The sequence below is a fragment of the Panonychus citri genome, unplaced genomic scaffold (assembly GCF_014898815.1).
Source record: "Panonychus citri isolate SS breed McGregor unplaced genomic scaffold, ASM1489881v1 Contig00023, whole genome shotgun sequence".
Taxonomy (NCBI): Eukaryota; Metazoa; Arthropoda; class Arachnida; order Trombidiformes; family Tetranychidae; genus Panonychus; species Panonychus citri.
In genome coordinates, this window is record NW_026515428.1 from 461,057 (window position 1) to 475,843 (window position 14,787).

The 14,787-nt window shown below is 32.0% G+C and overlaps 5 protein-coding genes across 5 annotated transcripts; 3 read left to right on the plus strand and 2 right to left on the minus strand.

Annotated features, from left to right (window-relative positions):
- The first annotated feature begins 155 nt into the window (after positions 1 to 155).
- LOC128396218 (sorting nexin-27-like) lies at positions 156 to 5,814 on the plus strand. Its single transcript, XM_053356777.1, has 10 exons — positions 156 to 386; positions 456 to 524; positions 646 to 1,144; positions 1,283 to 1,385; positions 1,461 to 1,853; positions 2,554 to 2,895; positions 2,990 to 3,079; positions 3,148 to 3,297; positions 3,381 to 3,509; positions 3,594 to 5,814. Exons 3-10 carry the CDS (start codon positions 912 to 914, stop codon positions 3,660 to 3,662), a joined length of 1,509 nt encoding a protein of 502 aa, XP_053212752.1. The 5' UTR covers positions 156 to 386; positions 456 to 524; positions 646 to 911; the 3' UTR covers positions 3,663 to 5,814.
- Positions 5,815 to 5,977: 163 nt separating this feature from the next.
- On the minus strand, positions 5,978 to 7,519 carry LOC128396302 (uncharacterized). The gene is made up of 2 exons (XM_053356873.1): positions 6,869 to 7,519; positions 5,978 to 6,783 (listed from the first exon to the last, which is right to left on the minus strand). Exons 1-2 carry the CDS (start codon positions 7,421 to 7,423, stop codon positions 6,358 to 6,360), a joined length of 981 nt encoding a protein of 326 aa, XP_053212848.1. The 5' UTR covers positions 7,424 to 7,519; the 3' UTR covers positions 5,978 to 6,357.
- Positions 7,520 to 7,854: 335 nt separating this feature from the next.
- LOC128396403 (uncharacterized) lies at positions 7,855 to 8,904 on the minus strand. The gene is made up of 3 exons (XM_053356983.1): positions 8,369 to 8,904; positions 8,204 to 8,289; positions 7,855 to 8,110 (listed from the first exon to the last, which is right to left on the minus strand). Exons 1-3 carry the CDS (start codon positions 8,499 to 8,501, stop codon positions 7,880 to 7,882), a joined length of 450 nt encoding a protein of 149 aa, XP_053212958.1. The 5' UTR covers positions 8,502 to 8,904; the 3' UTR covers positions 7,855 to 7,879.
- A 925-nt stretch (positions 8,905 to 9,829) lies between these two features.
- LOC128396310 (solute carrier family 25 member 16-like) lies at positions 9,830 to 11,952 on the plus strand. The gene is made up of 6 exons (XM_053356884.1): positions 9,830 to 10,176; positions 10,406 to 10,498; positions 10,562 to 10,695; positions 10,765 to 11,050; positions 11,140 to 11,271; positions 11,364 to 11,952. The coding sequence occupies exons 1-6, from the start codon at positions 10,125 to 10,127 to the stop codon at positions 11,627 to 11,629; spliced, it is 963 nt and encodes a 320-aa protein (XP_053212859.1). The 5' UTR covers positions 9,830 to 10,124; the 3' UTR covers positions 11,630 to 11,952.
- Positions 11,953 to 13,702: 1,750 nt separating this feature from the next.
- Positions 13,703 to 14,686, plus strand: LOC128396342 (uncharacterized). The gene has a single exon (XM_053356919.1). The coding sequence runs from the start codon at positions 13,736 to 13,738 to the stop codon at positions 14,621 to 14,623; it is 888 nt and encodes a 295-aa protein (XP_053212894.1). The 5' UTR covers positions 13,703 to 13,735; the 3' UTR covers positions 14,624 to 14,686.
- Positions 14,687 to 14,787: the final 101 nt, after the last annotated feature.

Below are 14,787 nucleotides of genomic sequence, written 5' to 3' on the forward strand. Positions count from 1 at the left end.
TAATTATAAGAAAATACAAGATTATATTTACTTTCCATGAAAGTCCAAAAATTCCAATTATTAGTATCAATAGTTTAACTCAAAACCAGTAGGTGATTTTGAAAATCGGTTCAGTTTATTTTCATGCAAACTCTTTATACTAGTCACTCTTTGGTCTTGAATTAATCTCTTTATATTTTTTGTTCTTTCTCTCTTTTCTCCTGATGACCGAATGATCTTCGGGTGACCAGTGGCCACTTTTCTATCCAAAGTCTCGTCCTTGTCAAAACAAAATCTTCTTATTCCTCTTTTTTCCTCCTTTGGATTATCTTTCTTTTCTGTCTCTCTCTCTCTCTCTCTTTATCCTTCTCATCTCTCTCATTCCTGTTTCATTTTTTACATGCTATGTAAGTGGTACAGTCAATGTTTCCTCGTTTCAAAATCTATCTTTCTCTCTCACTCACTCACACATTTAGATTCTCTTACTGTTGACAATCCACCTCTCAATCCAGCGGTGAGGATAATCTCTTCATCTTTCATTTAGAGTAAGTAACGACTCGTTTGTCTCTCCCTTTTTCTCTAACGTCTCTTCCATTTGATTGTGACTTTTTAATTTCTCCTTAATTCCTTTTCTTTTGTTTGTTTCTTTCAATTTTTCCTCTTTAGATTTGTCAACTTTCTCCTTCTCTCATCAAGGATTCATTTAATTCCAATGCCGATAACACTGAATGTCTCTAAGTCATTGGAAAACATTTAAAATTGATCTTCTCTCCAGTCTTTTGGTGGGGTCTATACATTGACGTTCTTTCTCTCTTTCTTTTCTCTCTCTCTATCTTTCTCTCTATCTCTTTGATATTACATCCCTTATTTCACCTGATTCCTAATCTCCAGTATTCATATTATAAAAACACTGAGAGCTTATACCAAACACAATGAGTGATTCAAGTTCAGAAAGGGAATCCTTTGTTGCTGGTCCACGAGTTGTTACCATCCTTAAAATTGATTCTGGTTTTGGTTTTAATGTTCGTGGTCAGGTCAGTGAAGGTGGACCTTTACGTAGTATTAATGGTGAGCTTTATGCTCCATTGCAACATGTTTCAGCAATACTGGAAGGTGGGGCTGCTGAGAAAGCTGGTGTTCGCAAAGGTGATCGCATATTAGAGGTGTAAGTTGATCTTTATTTGACTTTTATGCTCATTCATAACCTTGTCACATGTACACCTCATCAGTATTAACTTTTCCCCTTGACTTATCATTTGTTTCTTCCTATGTATCTAATCAATTTCTACTACTTTACTCACAGAAATGGTGTTAATGTTGAAGGTGCTACTCATAAGAGAGTTGTTGACCTCATCAAGTCGGGAGGTGATACATTGACATTGACTGTGATCTCTGTTACACCGAGGGTATGTCTCTGATGATTGAGATTGAAGCATTTCCTACAATGTCTAATATTTTACATTTTCATCTTTTTATTTTAGGAAGCAGAAAAATTAGATCCAGGAGATGATGTTTCAGCCTTCACTTATTATGACTATAGCGAGAAAAGATCTTTACCAATTTCTATACCTGATTACAATTATATCGAAAGAAGTGGCCATAGATTTGTCGTTTTTAACATTTACATGGCTGGTAGACATTTATGCTCAAGACGTTATCGGGAATTTTCAAATTTACACAACAGTTTACGAAAAGAATTCCAAGATTTTCAATTCCCTAAATTACCCGGTAAATGGCCATTCGGTTTATCTGATCAACAACTTGATGCTAGACGTCGAGGATTAGAACAATATCTAGAGAAAGTTTGTGCTGTTCGAGTGATCGCCGAAAGTGATCTTATGCAAGAATTTCTAACCGATTTCGATGACGAACGGGTAAGTGCCATTGATTTTCTGAGAAAAACAGCCTTTCTTGGTAAAGTGTATTCCAATTCCTTCTCAAGGTTCTTATACCAATAACTGTTCCCAGAAAAATTCAAATACATTGAAATTTTCGCCTCTCTCTCTCTCCACCACAATCATAAATTTAATGATTACTTGTAGCTCATGATCTTCAATCATCATTAAAATCATGGCACATTTTAAGCTCTCTTTCTCCTTCTGTTCTGATTCATTGTCAATAGAAACAAAACAGTCAAGTGAAAGCATCGACCTTTTTTCTGTTATTGTAAATATACAAATTCGATAGAAAAGAGTAAAAGGAAATTGAAACAAGAAAATTACTACAGAATAGAACATGTTAAAAGGGTAATAATCGAAAAAGAGGATAAAAAGACAGAGAAAGATAGAGAAAGAGAAAATAAAGAAAGAGGTCACTTACAGAGGGAAGAATAATTTATCTTTCAAGTAAACATTTCGTGCATACGAACATGAAAAGTCACCACTACCTTTTACGAATTGATTATAATGTGTGAAGACAATATGATCGATATTACAAATCTTTCTTTCTATTTCCATATCATGTAATCTCTGAATTCGCAATCAACTATTCATTTACTATTTACATAGTTGAATTGTTGGTGAATAAAAAATTCTACTCATTCTAATTGATTTGTTTTCCTTTTCTCGTTCATAGGAAGGAAACATTGCAATGGTTGACCTAAAGATCCTTTTACCCGATAGATCAACGATCGTAGTAACTGTCCGTAAAAATAGCACCGCAGCTCATGTTCTTAAAACTGTGATGGAGAAAATTAATTTATCACCCAAAGTATCCCCTTACTTTGATCTATTTGAAATTGTCGAATACAATTTTGAACGTAAATTACAATCAAATGAATTCCCTCATAATTTATACATTCAAAATTATTCAACGGCAACATCGACCTGTCTTGCAATAAGAAAATGGCTTTTCTCAATTGCTAAAGAAATTGATCTAAGTGAAGATTCATCAGCGGAAAGTTATTTCTATTGGCAGGTAAACATAATTATCCTCCAACTTTTTCAATCATAATCACAATCATAATTTAATTTAATCATTTCTTTTTCTTTCTTTCTCTTTTTCTCTTTAGGCTGTTGATGATGTTAATAAAGGACAAATCAAACCCGGTAATCAATTATACGAATTAAAAGCTCTTCAAGATTATACAAAAAGAAAAGAGGTAAAAAGGATTGACAATTGTTTCATTTTGAACTTGATAATTAACTTAATTGTCTTTATCCATATCAGTATCTTGCCTTAGCTCGTCAACTTGAAGGTTATGGTGAGATCTCATTCCCTTATTGTATGAGCGATGCCCGAAAAGGAGGTCATGTTATCGCTTCCATTAGTTTTAACAATCTCAAACTTCAAGCTTGTAAAGAAGATGGAACACCAGAGGTTTGTTTTACAATGGAAATTGTAATAATTAAATTGTTTGTCAACTAATTTTCTCTCTTTCTCTTATTTCCTTATTTATTCAGACACAAGTGATTGAATTTGCTTGGAATCATATTAAATCATGGGAGATAGATGAAGAAGGATTATTTTTCGCTTTTCAATATTGTCGACCCGATAAAAAACCACGTTTAATAAGAATCCAAACACCATATGTGAGCTTTAATTCTCAATCACAATTAACAACTGGTTTTATTACAATTGATTAATTGATTAATTTATATTTTCTTTTTCTTCAGTTTGTTTTCATGCACGATTGTTTCCAACGAATCCAAGAAGAACGAGCTTCTCTCAATGGCACCGATTAATAACTTAATTTATATATTTTCTCTGGCATTCAAACCTTCAAATATGCTAATTAATTAATCACATAATCACCATCAATGGCCATCATAATTTCACTCACTTTAGCACCGTAATCACAATACATATATGAACACAAACACTTTTCACAATCAATGAAGTGTATGTGTTTATTTCTCTCTCTCTCTCTCTTTCTCAATTCTAGCAATACAAATCTAAAGTTGACACAATTATCAACAAATATCTTTAATTAGTAATATATAAAATTAATCATCATCCAGTATCCTCCTCAATTCGTGTGATATCAACTAAAAATTGCACAATTTCTGCAAAGTGGATTGATTTTTTTTCTTCTCTCCCAGTTTTAAATCAAATTTAATAATCAACGGAATCCTGATCTTTTTGTTTCTCTCACTATCTGTTCAAATCAAGTGCCACCAATCAAATGCATATCCGATTTATATAAATATGATAAAATTAATGGAATCAAATTGAACAGAAAACAAACAAACAAAAAAATATATTCTATTAACAACAACATCAACACAACAACAAAGTGCAATGTTAACAACAATTAACTACTAATTAGGGTTAAATTTAAAGTGACGGCAAGTGCCATAAAATTATAACAAGAACTGAATCAAATAATTGAATCCAAAAGAGATGATTGCAGATTTAAATTGAAACCTTAATCCTGATCTTCATCTTAATCAAACCAACTCTTTTATTCACCTTGTATATGCATATAAATTGTTCCCCTCCTTAATTTAATTTAATCATTCCCAATTTCTATCTCTTTTTCCATCTCAACTGTAATTTTTTTTTTGCCTGTGTTTACCTTAAGTCTTTTTTTTGTGCTCACCTTTACACTTAACTTTTAATGTTTACACACTCACGAACTGTTACCTGCTGATCAGCTGATATTCATCATGATGGCGAAAACTGTTTTTGTTTTTCTGTTCACAATTTCCTGTCTATCAATCTGAAATTTCCTCTGGTGGATTTATTATTATCTCTCATCATTTCTCATGTTTCTCTCTTTCTCTTTCTCTCCATGTAGACAATAATTCAATTGATACAATTGGATTATCTGATGATCATATTGCACAGAAACCTCATGAATATGATCAGTTGATTAAATACTTGGAGTATCAAATTTTACTCATCATACAACATCATCAACAACAACAACAACAATAATCAACATCAATCTTAACATTGCCTTGAAGGCAGAAAATTGTGTCTCTTGTTGACATGTTAAAATGTCATCAAGACAACAATGTTTACAATTATTATTACAAGAGTCTCATCATTTGTTTTGGACAAAACAATAACAATTTCATCTCTCTCCTTCCAATATATACTCACAATTACATCACCAATATCATCTTATCATCTTCATCGTCATCTTAATGGATAAAAATTAGTCTCCACTCGTCACATTGCTACGAGTTTCAACCAATTCATTTTTCTATGTCACTCAAAAATCTCTCTCTCTTTCCTTAATTAGTATTCTATTCCCATGGAGAGAAGCAATTTCCCGTTTTTTTTTGTTCCAAACAAATGCTGACATTCAATTGTCACTAAAATATTAGTTATTATGGTAAAAAATGGTCCAATCAATGGTTAATTCAAAAGCTTAATTCCTGGTGAAATGATTGATGATGATCATTAATAGGAGACAATTAATCTTAACAATACTCATTCTTCTTGGAAAAAAAGATCAAATCAATTGGATACACACGAATTTCAGTTATTCCATTGGTCAACTTTCTTTCATTGGATTAAACTAATTATAGTAAAAACGAGGAAATTAACAATCAACATAATCGAATTAAATAAAAAGGTAACAATCAACCAAGGAAACCTTTTCTAAAACCTATGATTCAAAGGAGATTTTTGGCAAAATGAAATCAAGAATTATATTTAATAATTATGCAAGAATCCAAGACGAGCAAGGACGAGAAAATTAAGAGAAAAGGAAACAATTAAATTAACAGCAACAGAAATTGATTTACAATTAATTCAATTGAGAAGCATAAAAAACACAGATTTTGTTTGCGTGATGGTAAACAAAAGTTAATAAGAAATGTATTCTACAATCAATTGTAAAAGTTTTATTTTCACTGAATACACAAGTATCTCAAATTTAACAAATTGATCGCAATCATTTAATTGATTGTTGTCTACCAATTTCTAATTGTGTTAAAGGATTTTGATACTAAATCTTTTCTTTGTTGTTCCAAGAAAATCAAAGGTAAGGTTAACATGCACAGTGAAGGTTGAGAAATGTTGCTGATTGAATAATGAAACCATTCAATCAGTTAGTCAATTGTTATGGATTTTAATTGTTTGATTAGGTTTACAAACTGTTATGAACAACGAACGACAAAAAAAAATCATTGACACTTTTTGGTGAGAGAGACAAAGTGTATCTGACTGAGAGGAGAAACACCTTAGAGCTTAATTACAATTTAGAATCTAATGATTAAGGTGGATCAGTTTTTCTCAAGGTGATTTTGTTTTCTTCCTCTTCGATGATAATGTTCATTTAAAGAATTGCTATACTTTTCGACTAATTTGTTTTTCTCTTCCAATTTCGTAAAATTTACATCTTAGTTCGAGGGATTGTCTTTACATCTCCTATTATGTGTCTGTCCAAAGTTTTAGGTGCGACTGTAGAGGCTCATATGTGTTTCTTTATTGAGCGAAGGGACTGTTCTTGATGAAATGTCCCCATTTGAAGTGATTAAGTCGATTACAGATCCAATCTCCGTCTACACCTTTGGTATATTCACGAATAAACCTGTAATTACAAAAGGTCATCTCTGGATCGGGCATGAAAAAGGGTCGACTTTCCTGAGTGGTCATCTTTTCCTGATATCCTCTGATCACATGGTAAATAACGGTGATTTCGACAAATTTTCTATCATCCCGTTCAAATGCACGAATTTCTTTGGCCAACCAAAAGACTATATCTGAATCGTCTACCTTTAAATCAGCCAATTGAGTTGGAGAAAATTTAACAAGATTCTCTTGAATTGTTCTTAAGGCTTCGGGTTCAACTAGACCTTCTAACGAATCTGTTTCTCCTCTGGACAAATTATCGGCAATTACACAAATAGCCTATGAGAGGGAGAGAGAGAGAGAGAAAGAATAGAATTAGAATGAATTGTTGACAAGGAAAAAGAATCAAATCAAAATCAGTTACCTGTCTCGTTCCATCAAGAAAAGTTTGCAATGAAAACGATGAATCGTAATTCGGTTTGATTACTAAGAAAAGATTAAATATATTCTTTATCGTTGCAAATGGTCCTGGTGTTGTAATTGGATCGACGAAGTCCATCAACAAAGGCGGAAGATCTTTGGTTAATTTATCGAATCGATCGTTGAAAGGATTTCCTTCAAAAGGATTTCCATCATTCTTTTTATCACCCTCAGAGAAATAGGCAACAGATGATTGGTACGAATTATTAACTGATCGAATCCACTGGAACCATTTAAGATAAAGTGAACATAATCGACTTGATGTAAGGTCAAATATAAGGTCAAACATTGGATTGGACATTTGACGAACCAACGAAGAGGTAGTTAAACAATTGTCAACATTATGATTACATTTGTACCTTGAGGTTGAATAATTGTTACTCATGTTGATTGACCATCTCTGTGAACAAGTTGAAGTAAATCGTTGATAATTAACTGAATATAAACTATCAGTGAATAAAATAGTTCGAGATAATCTTATTAATGGATAAAATCTCATTTTAATTAACAAGGAAAACAGAAAAATAATCACAATGAGTTGAAATTTTCTCACAAAAAAACAAACAACAAAGAGGAAGAAAAAAATTTTCCCGATCAGCTGATTTTCCTCTCGCTTATCATTTGTTTATCTTCATTTTGGCTCCTAATTTGATTCCTAATCGAAACCATAGATTTAATTTACTTTCTCAATTTAAATGAATTAAATCATCTTCTTCTTTAATCTAATAACTCGAAAATCACAATTAATCAATTTGTAGAAAAGATTAAAATCAAAAACCGAATCAATTCCATTGAAATAAAAGGTTAGTTGTTTATCTTTAAAAGTTTTTTTCTTCATTTCTCTTCGAGTGATTTACTAATTGTTACCATTAAAAAGGGAATTCTTTTAATTTCTACGTTGCTTTGCATTTAGAGTTTACAATTGGAGGATTTGGTTAATTGTTCTTTTAATTGTTCATTCATTCGCTTCTTCTATTGCCTCAATGATACATTCTTTTTTCTCATTAAAAGCCGATCGAATTTGAATTCTATTCGATTGCCAAAAAAGATGATATCTAATTCCTTTGGAAGTAAATATTGGAATCGCACAGTGATTAGCTCGAATTCTCTCAGTTCGAAGGCAAAAATCGTCCCGACGATTCCAACAATCATATTCAATTCTTTCCAGAGTTCCAATGAAATCGCCCTGTTGATAAAACGATAAGTTGAAATGAAATTTTCTTCAATCGATTTGATTGATTCACTAATCATATACTCAAATAATGAAAGATTTACTTACAGGAAAGTTAATTGTTGACTCTCTAATTGTTGGATAGATACATTGTGACATGATTGTATTACGAGCCTGTTTATTTATCGCTAATCCTGCACATGCACATAGTTGATAAAAATGATGAGAAAAACAATTTAGCCACAATTTAATTGTAACAATTAAGCTGATTACCTTTTTTACAAGATTCACTGAATACATTTGCAGCTTCGGGTCCAAGTAAACCAAAATCAAAGGCATCGGGAATCGTTAGGCCAAAATGAAAATTAAATTGTAACAACACAATAGAAATTAAAATAAACTTCATAATTACAATTAACTGTTGTATCTAATTGGATATTTACGTAGCTAATTAACTGAATAAGAAACAATTTATTAATTAGACTGATGATCAACTAGAAACTTTGACTAGTAAAAATTAATGATTAAGTGTTGGAAACGTTGATCTTTATCATTATCTGATTAACAATTAGACAAGATTTATTGGCGATCAACCATTTAATTGTAATTAAATTGTTGTTGCTACCTTTCAATATCTGAAAATCAACATCCACAAGGATTTAATTTAAATTGTGAAAAAGTTTTCACTTGATAATCAACTGATGACGATAATGATAGTTTACTATTGTAAATATTCATTGTCATCAACAATTAACAACAAATCTCTCATTCATTGTTAACAACAATCAATTTTGTTCATTATAACATCAAAAAATTTGTACAATCAACAAACAACAAAAAATCACATAACAATAATTAACTAAATTGTTAGAAGGTAAAAAAAAACCTTGAACCAAACAATTTCCGTTGTATTATTATAATGAAAACCATGATGATCAGTAAATTGTTGTTTACTTAATAAATATAATATATGGGAAGATATTGACATTTTTAATGGATAGAAATTGATTAAAACTATTAATTATTGTGACAGCACATAATTATCACATTTGATTAACCAGCAATTACCTTAATTGATGAAGCGACAAGAGTAACAATCAAAATGAAAAAAGCACCAACATTTAACTTGATTGTTGATATTTCCTTTCAATTGTTTCTCTAGGTCAAGTTTGATGATCAACAAGTTAATCATTTCTTAAATCATGAATGAATACAAATCACATACACACACATACACACACATAGGAAACAGCGGACAATCAAATCTAAATTGTAAACAATCAACAAAATGACAATCAAACTCGTAATTAATTGTAATCGATGCGAAAACGGAAAACAAAACAAAACCAAACGAAAAACTTTCAACTATCAACATTAAGATGTTAATGTTTATCGATTGTTCAACTAATTGTGATGTTATTATGTTTGTTTACAATTTATTAATTATCTTCATCATCTTCTCAATGATTATTCAAATGATCATTATCGATATCGGTCATTGAACGGACTTTTGAACCAATAAGTTGATGATAATTTCCTATTACCTGTTGGCTGTTTGTCCTTTTTCCCTTGAAACCTGAATCTCAAGTCTCACTGATTAAGATAAATTATATATTATATTATATGTTATATACATGAATCTAAATAAAAATCTTAAAGAAAGAAAGAAAAGAAAGAGATGATGATGATGATGATGATGATCAGGATGAAAATGGACTCATTCACTGTTAACCTGTTAACGGTTAAATGTTTTGATAGTTTTTTTGGTGCTTTTTTTAGCTTTCGTTGCCACATCATCTTAATCACTTACATTTTTGATTCAATTCAATTCCCATTTCTTAATTAGCTTCATTTTTATCAATTTCTGAACTTAATTATGTTTCCCTTGTGTTTAATTGTAAATAAACAGTTACAATTTCTGTCTCTGTTTCCGTAAATAACTTTCTCGTAACTTTAAATTGTTCATTCATTTTTACTTTTTGTGTTCATATTGTTAATCAGTTAAATTTAATTACTAATTGTAATCGTAATGGCAACAGGATATGATGGCCATTTTTTGGCTAAAACTCTGCTTGCTGGAGGTAAGATTCATTTCTAGTTAATTGTTCATTTACTTAATCAATTGAAGTGCTTTTTTTTGGTACTTCGAATCGGATGAATTGGTCAATTAACTTGTTTACGATTCATCGATTCATCAATCATTTGCTTTTTTTTTTGGTTCTTTTCGATTATTGTCAAAAGTTTTGTGAGAACTTAATTGCTAATTAATTAGCTATTTTATCGTCTTTTTTTTAATTGTGTCTCTTTAAGGTGTCGCTGGAATGACATCGAAAACGGCAGTCGCTCCTTTGGATCGTATTAAGATCTTACTTCAAGCCCATAAGATTGGATACAAGAATCATGGTTAGTTAATTGTTGAGTGGAATTTGTGTCCAGTCGTGTTAATTGTTTCGTTTATTTGATCAGGTGTATTCAGTGGACTTCGGGCTATCATTGAGAAAGAGCGATTCTTAGGATTATATCGTGGTAATGGCGCTCAAATGGTCAGAGTTTTCCCTTATGCTGCCGTTCAGTTTTTATCCTTTGAGATTTACAAGAAGGTGATTAAATTAAGTTTCTCTTGAACGGTAATTAATTGATTGTCTTTCTTAATCATCAATCTTATTCAGCATCTTACTAATCTCTATGGGTCTGGACATAGTATCAAATTTTTTGCTGGTTCACTTGCTGGTGTAACTGCGGTCACAATGACTTATCCTTTGGATTTGGTTCGAGCTCGATTAGCATTTATCACTCCTGATGATTTAATTACAGCCAAAAGTGATGGGAAAACAATTAGTTTAATGGAAAGATCAATGATCATCAATACTCTCAGACAAGTGTATGGTCAACACGGTATTCGAGGACTTTATCGAGGCTTAAGTCCAACACTTTTAGCTATGATTCCTCATGCAGGTAATTATAATTAATCGATTTAATTTTTTGTTCCAATTCTCATTCTAATCAATATTCTGTCGATATTTTTGCTCTCTATCAAATTTTAGGAATTTCATTTTATTCATTTGAAAGGCTTAAGCATTTAGTTTTTACACATTTTCCTCAATTCTGCTCGAGGCAAAAAGATGGTTCAATTGTCCTAAGTTTCCCAGCTAAATTGCTTTGTGGTGGAATCTCAGGTAATTAAGATCACGGTGATCGAAACCTTCACCTAAATCTTTTCCTAAAATATAATAGTGTTAATTGTAATTACAAATCTCTAATTGTTTAGGAGCAATTACTCAACCCATCATCTATCCATTGGATGTTGCTCGAAGACGAAGTCAACTGGCCACTGCCGATGCCGAAACACGCAAATATGGTGGAAATCCAATGAGAACTTTATTGACGATCTATCGGGAACACGGAATAATTTCTGGCCTTTATCGAGGAATGAGCATCAACTATATTCGCGCTGTACCAATGGTCGCAGTCTCATTTACCGCTTACGAGATAATGAAACAGAGCCTCGGGCTAAATACTGGACTTTCATCTTGAATTTCATTCCAATCAATATACTGAATGTATTGAAATTTTTTCTCTCATTACCTTAATCATTCACAATAATTTCATTAATTTCATCTCATCATCATTGATAATTTCAAGATCCGTTTAACAATAAAAATCCCCGTTGATACAAAATATTTTTCAACCGATTGCTAAATTGTTATTACCCAATAATTAAACATGAAAAACAATTTTCACGATTAAATTGATTGAGTTAATAAGAAACAATTAATTACGTAGATATATGTAATCTCGCTATTGATTTTGGCTCAAGAATTGATTGTTTAATTAACAACCCGGATTCATTTGAATGAAAAATATTAATAAAACTAATTGTATTGATAAAATTAAACAATAAGTTGATTGTTCTCATCTTTTTTTTTAATTGTTACTTTTAGAGATTAAAATCTTATATTGATGATACAACTTTTATCAATTACACAATTAAATTAATCGCACTTCAGTAGTACAGATTATTAATAGTATTAATATATAAAAGTGTCTGATTGATCAATGAATTTCATTAGTTAATATTTGAACATATTAGAAGTTATTTGAAAGAGAAATCAAATTGTCATTAAAATGGTAAAACTAATTGTTACTTGTGTTTTAATTACCATCATTGGCTCAGCATTTGCTGATCCTGATCGACCAGGTAAATACCTTGAACATGATCGAACCGTAATTAGCTGTGCTAAATACAAACGAGAAGCCAATCAACATCAATGTGTCCTCTCACCTTTTCAAGATGAGGGTCCATACTACCTTCCTGATGACCACGAGCGATCTGATATTACTGATGGTCAATCTGGTATCTATTTAGACCTTAACATCAACGTGGTAAACTCAAACGATTGTAATCCAATGGAAAACATGTATGTCACATGGCATACAAATGCCACAGGTAAATACTCAGGTGTCAACAATGAAGTGGACCACCACCGCCATTCAATTGGTCAAGGGGAATCACGGAGGACCAGGTAACGATAGACGACCACCCGGAGGACCAGGAGGACCTGTATTATGGGTGGATTTGGAAGAAAGCCAGTTTCCGATGAACGATTCTTCGAGGTTACCAAGTGACCGATTCAAATGGTCAAGTTAACTTTAAGACTATTGTGCCTGGTTGGTATAATGGACGCTGCCTTCACATTCACATTGAAGTTTATCCTAAAAACTCAACTGAACAAGCTGACATCTTATACGTTGGTCAAATTTTCTTCAAGAGCGAACTACCCAATGAACTTAAGTTAATTGATTACCGGCCAATACCCAACGAATCACCCTCAATGAAAACGACGGAACTACAGAACCATGGTAATGAAACAATTTTGATTTGGTCAGCAAAGGAGCTGATTATAAATCATCAATCACCTTTGGTATTGACCCAACAGCCAAAGTTACTCCTCCCTAGTTAGTTCGCCCTTAATTTTGTAAACCAAATGAGTTAATAGTTTTTTTTCATTAAAATCAATAAGCATAATTAAGTAAATCGACTTCATATTTATTACATTGTGTCTCTAACTCTTTACGAGCAATTACCAAACAGATCATTTATTAAATGGATCAAGTCAAAGTCGATTAGCCGATGCCGAAACGCGTAAACATGGCGGAAATATAATGAGAAATCCAATCAATTAAATCAATTATTCATAATTAATTTTACTAATATCAATAGTTTAAAGATTCAAAATGTTGATCTATTGCAATAATTTAAACTTATTAGAAAACAATTTTCACGATTAAATTGATTGAGTTAACAAGAAACAATTAATTACGTAGATATGTAACTGCTATTGAATTTGGCCAAGAATCAATTGTTTAATTAACAAAATCTATTTGAATGTAAAATAAAATAATTTATTGATAAAATTAAACAATAAGTTGATTGTTCTCATCTTTTTTAATTGTTACTTTTAGAGATTAAAATTTTATATTGATGATACAACTTTTATCAATTACACAATTAAATTAATCGATCTTCAGTAGTACAGATTATTAATAGTATATTATATAAAAGTGTCTGATTGATCAATGAATTTCATTAGTTAATATTTCATATTAGTTATTTGAAAGAGAAATCAAATTGTCATTAAAATGGTAAAACTAATTGTTACTTGTGTTTTAATTACCATCATTGGCTCAGCATTTGCTGATCCTGATCGACCAGGTAAATACCTTGAACATGATCGAACCGTAATTAGCTGTGCTAAATACAAACGAGAAGCCAATCAACATCAATGTGTCCTCTCACCTTTCAACACCGAAGGTCCATTTTACCTTCCTGATGACCACGAGCGATCTGATATTACCGATGGTCAATCTGGTATCTATTTAGACCTTAACATCAACGTGGTAAACTCAAACGATTGTAATCCAATGGAAAACATGTATGTCCACATTTGGCATACAAATGCCACAGGTAAATACTCAGGTGTCAACAATGGAGGAAGTGGACCACCACCACCACATTCAATTGGTCAAGGTGGACATCACGGAGGACCAGGTAACGATAGACGACCACCCGGAGGACCAGGAGGACCAGGAGGACCTGGTGGACTCGGTGAACGAGAACCTGGTATGGGAGGACATGGTGGAAGACCAACTCCCGTTTCCGACGAACGATTCCTTCGAGGTTACCAAGTGACCGATTCAAATGGTCAAGTTAACTTTAGAACTGTTATTCCTGGTTGGTATACTGGACGTTGCCTTCACATTCACATTGAAGTTTATCCCAAAAACTCAACTGAACAAGCTGACATCTTATACGTTGGTCAAATTTTCTTCAAGAGCGAACTACCCAGTGAACTTAAGCTAATTGACCCCTACTCGACCAATACCCAACGAATCACCCTCAATGAAAACGACGGAATCTACCGAAACCATGGTAATGAAACAATTCTTGATTTGGTCAGCAAAGGAGCTGATTATAAATCATCAATCACCTTTGGTATTGACCCTACAGCTAAAGTTACTCGCCATTAATTTTGTAAACCAAATGAGTTAATAATTTTTTTCCATTAAAATCAATAAGCATAATTAAGCAAATCGACTTGATATTTTATTATTAATTGCTAATAGAGCTGATTAATACGAAAGTGATTCAATCACAATTTGTCAACAAGTTGATTTGATTACAGTTGAACAAT

Bases quoted from the DNA above. Each gene is read 5' to 3' on its own strand.
- LOC128396310 (XM_053356884.1), top strand. From the start codon at position 10,125: ATGGCAACAGGATATGATGGCCATTTTTTGGCTAAAACTCTGCTTGCT. The intron at 10,177-10,405 runs GTAAGATTCATT...TGTCTCTTTAAG, and splicing joins TAAAACTCTGCTTGCTGGAG to GTGTCGCTGGAATGACATCG. The intron at 11,051-11,139 runs GTAATTATAATT...ATCAAATTTTAG, and splicing joins AGCTATGATTCCTCATGCAG to GAATTTCATTTTATTCATTT.
- LOC128396403 (XM_053356983.1), bottom strand. From the start codon at position 8,501: ATGAAGTTTATTTTAATTTCTATTGTGTTGTTACAATTTAATTTTCAT. The intron at 8,290-8,368 runs GTAATCAGCTTA...GTGCATGTGCAG, and splicing joins CAGTGAATCTTGTAAAAAAG to GATTAGCGATAAATAAACAG. The intron at 8,111-8,203 runs GTAAGTAAATCT...TTTTATCAACAG, and splicing joins AGTCAACAATTAACTTTCCT to GGCGATTTCATTGGAACTCT.
- LOC128396302 (XM_053356873.1), bottom strand. From the start codon at position 7,423: ATGAGATTTTATCCATTAATAAGATTATCTCGAACTATTTTATTCACT. The intron at 6,784-6,868 runs GTAACTGATTTT...TCCCTCTCATAG, and splicing joins TTCTTGATGGAACGAGACAG to GCTATTTGTGTAATTGCCGA.
- LOC128396342 (XM_053356919.1), top strand. From the start codon at position 13,736: ATGGTAAAACTAATTGTTACTTGTGTTTTAATTACCATCATTGGCTCA.
- LOC128396218 (XM_053356777.1), top strand. From the start codon at position 912: ATGAGTGATTCAAGTTCAGAAAGGGAATCCTTTGTTGCTGGTCCACGA. The intron at 1,386-1,460 runs GTATGTCTCTGA...TTTTTATTTTAG, and splicing joins TGATCTCTGTTACACCGAGG to GAAGCAGAAAAATTAGATCC. The intron at 3,298-3,380 runs GTTTGTTTTACA...TTATTTATTCAG, and splicing joins AAGAAGATGGAACACCAGAG to ACACAAGTGATTGAATTTGC.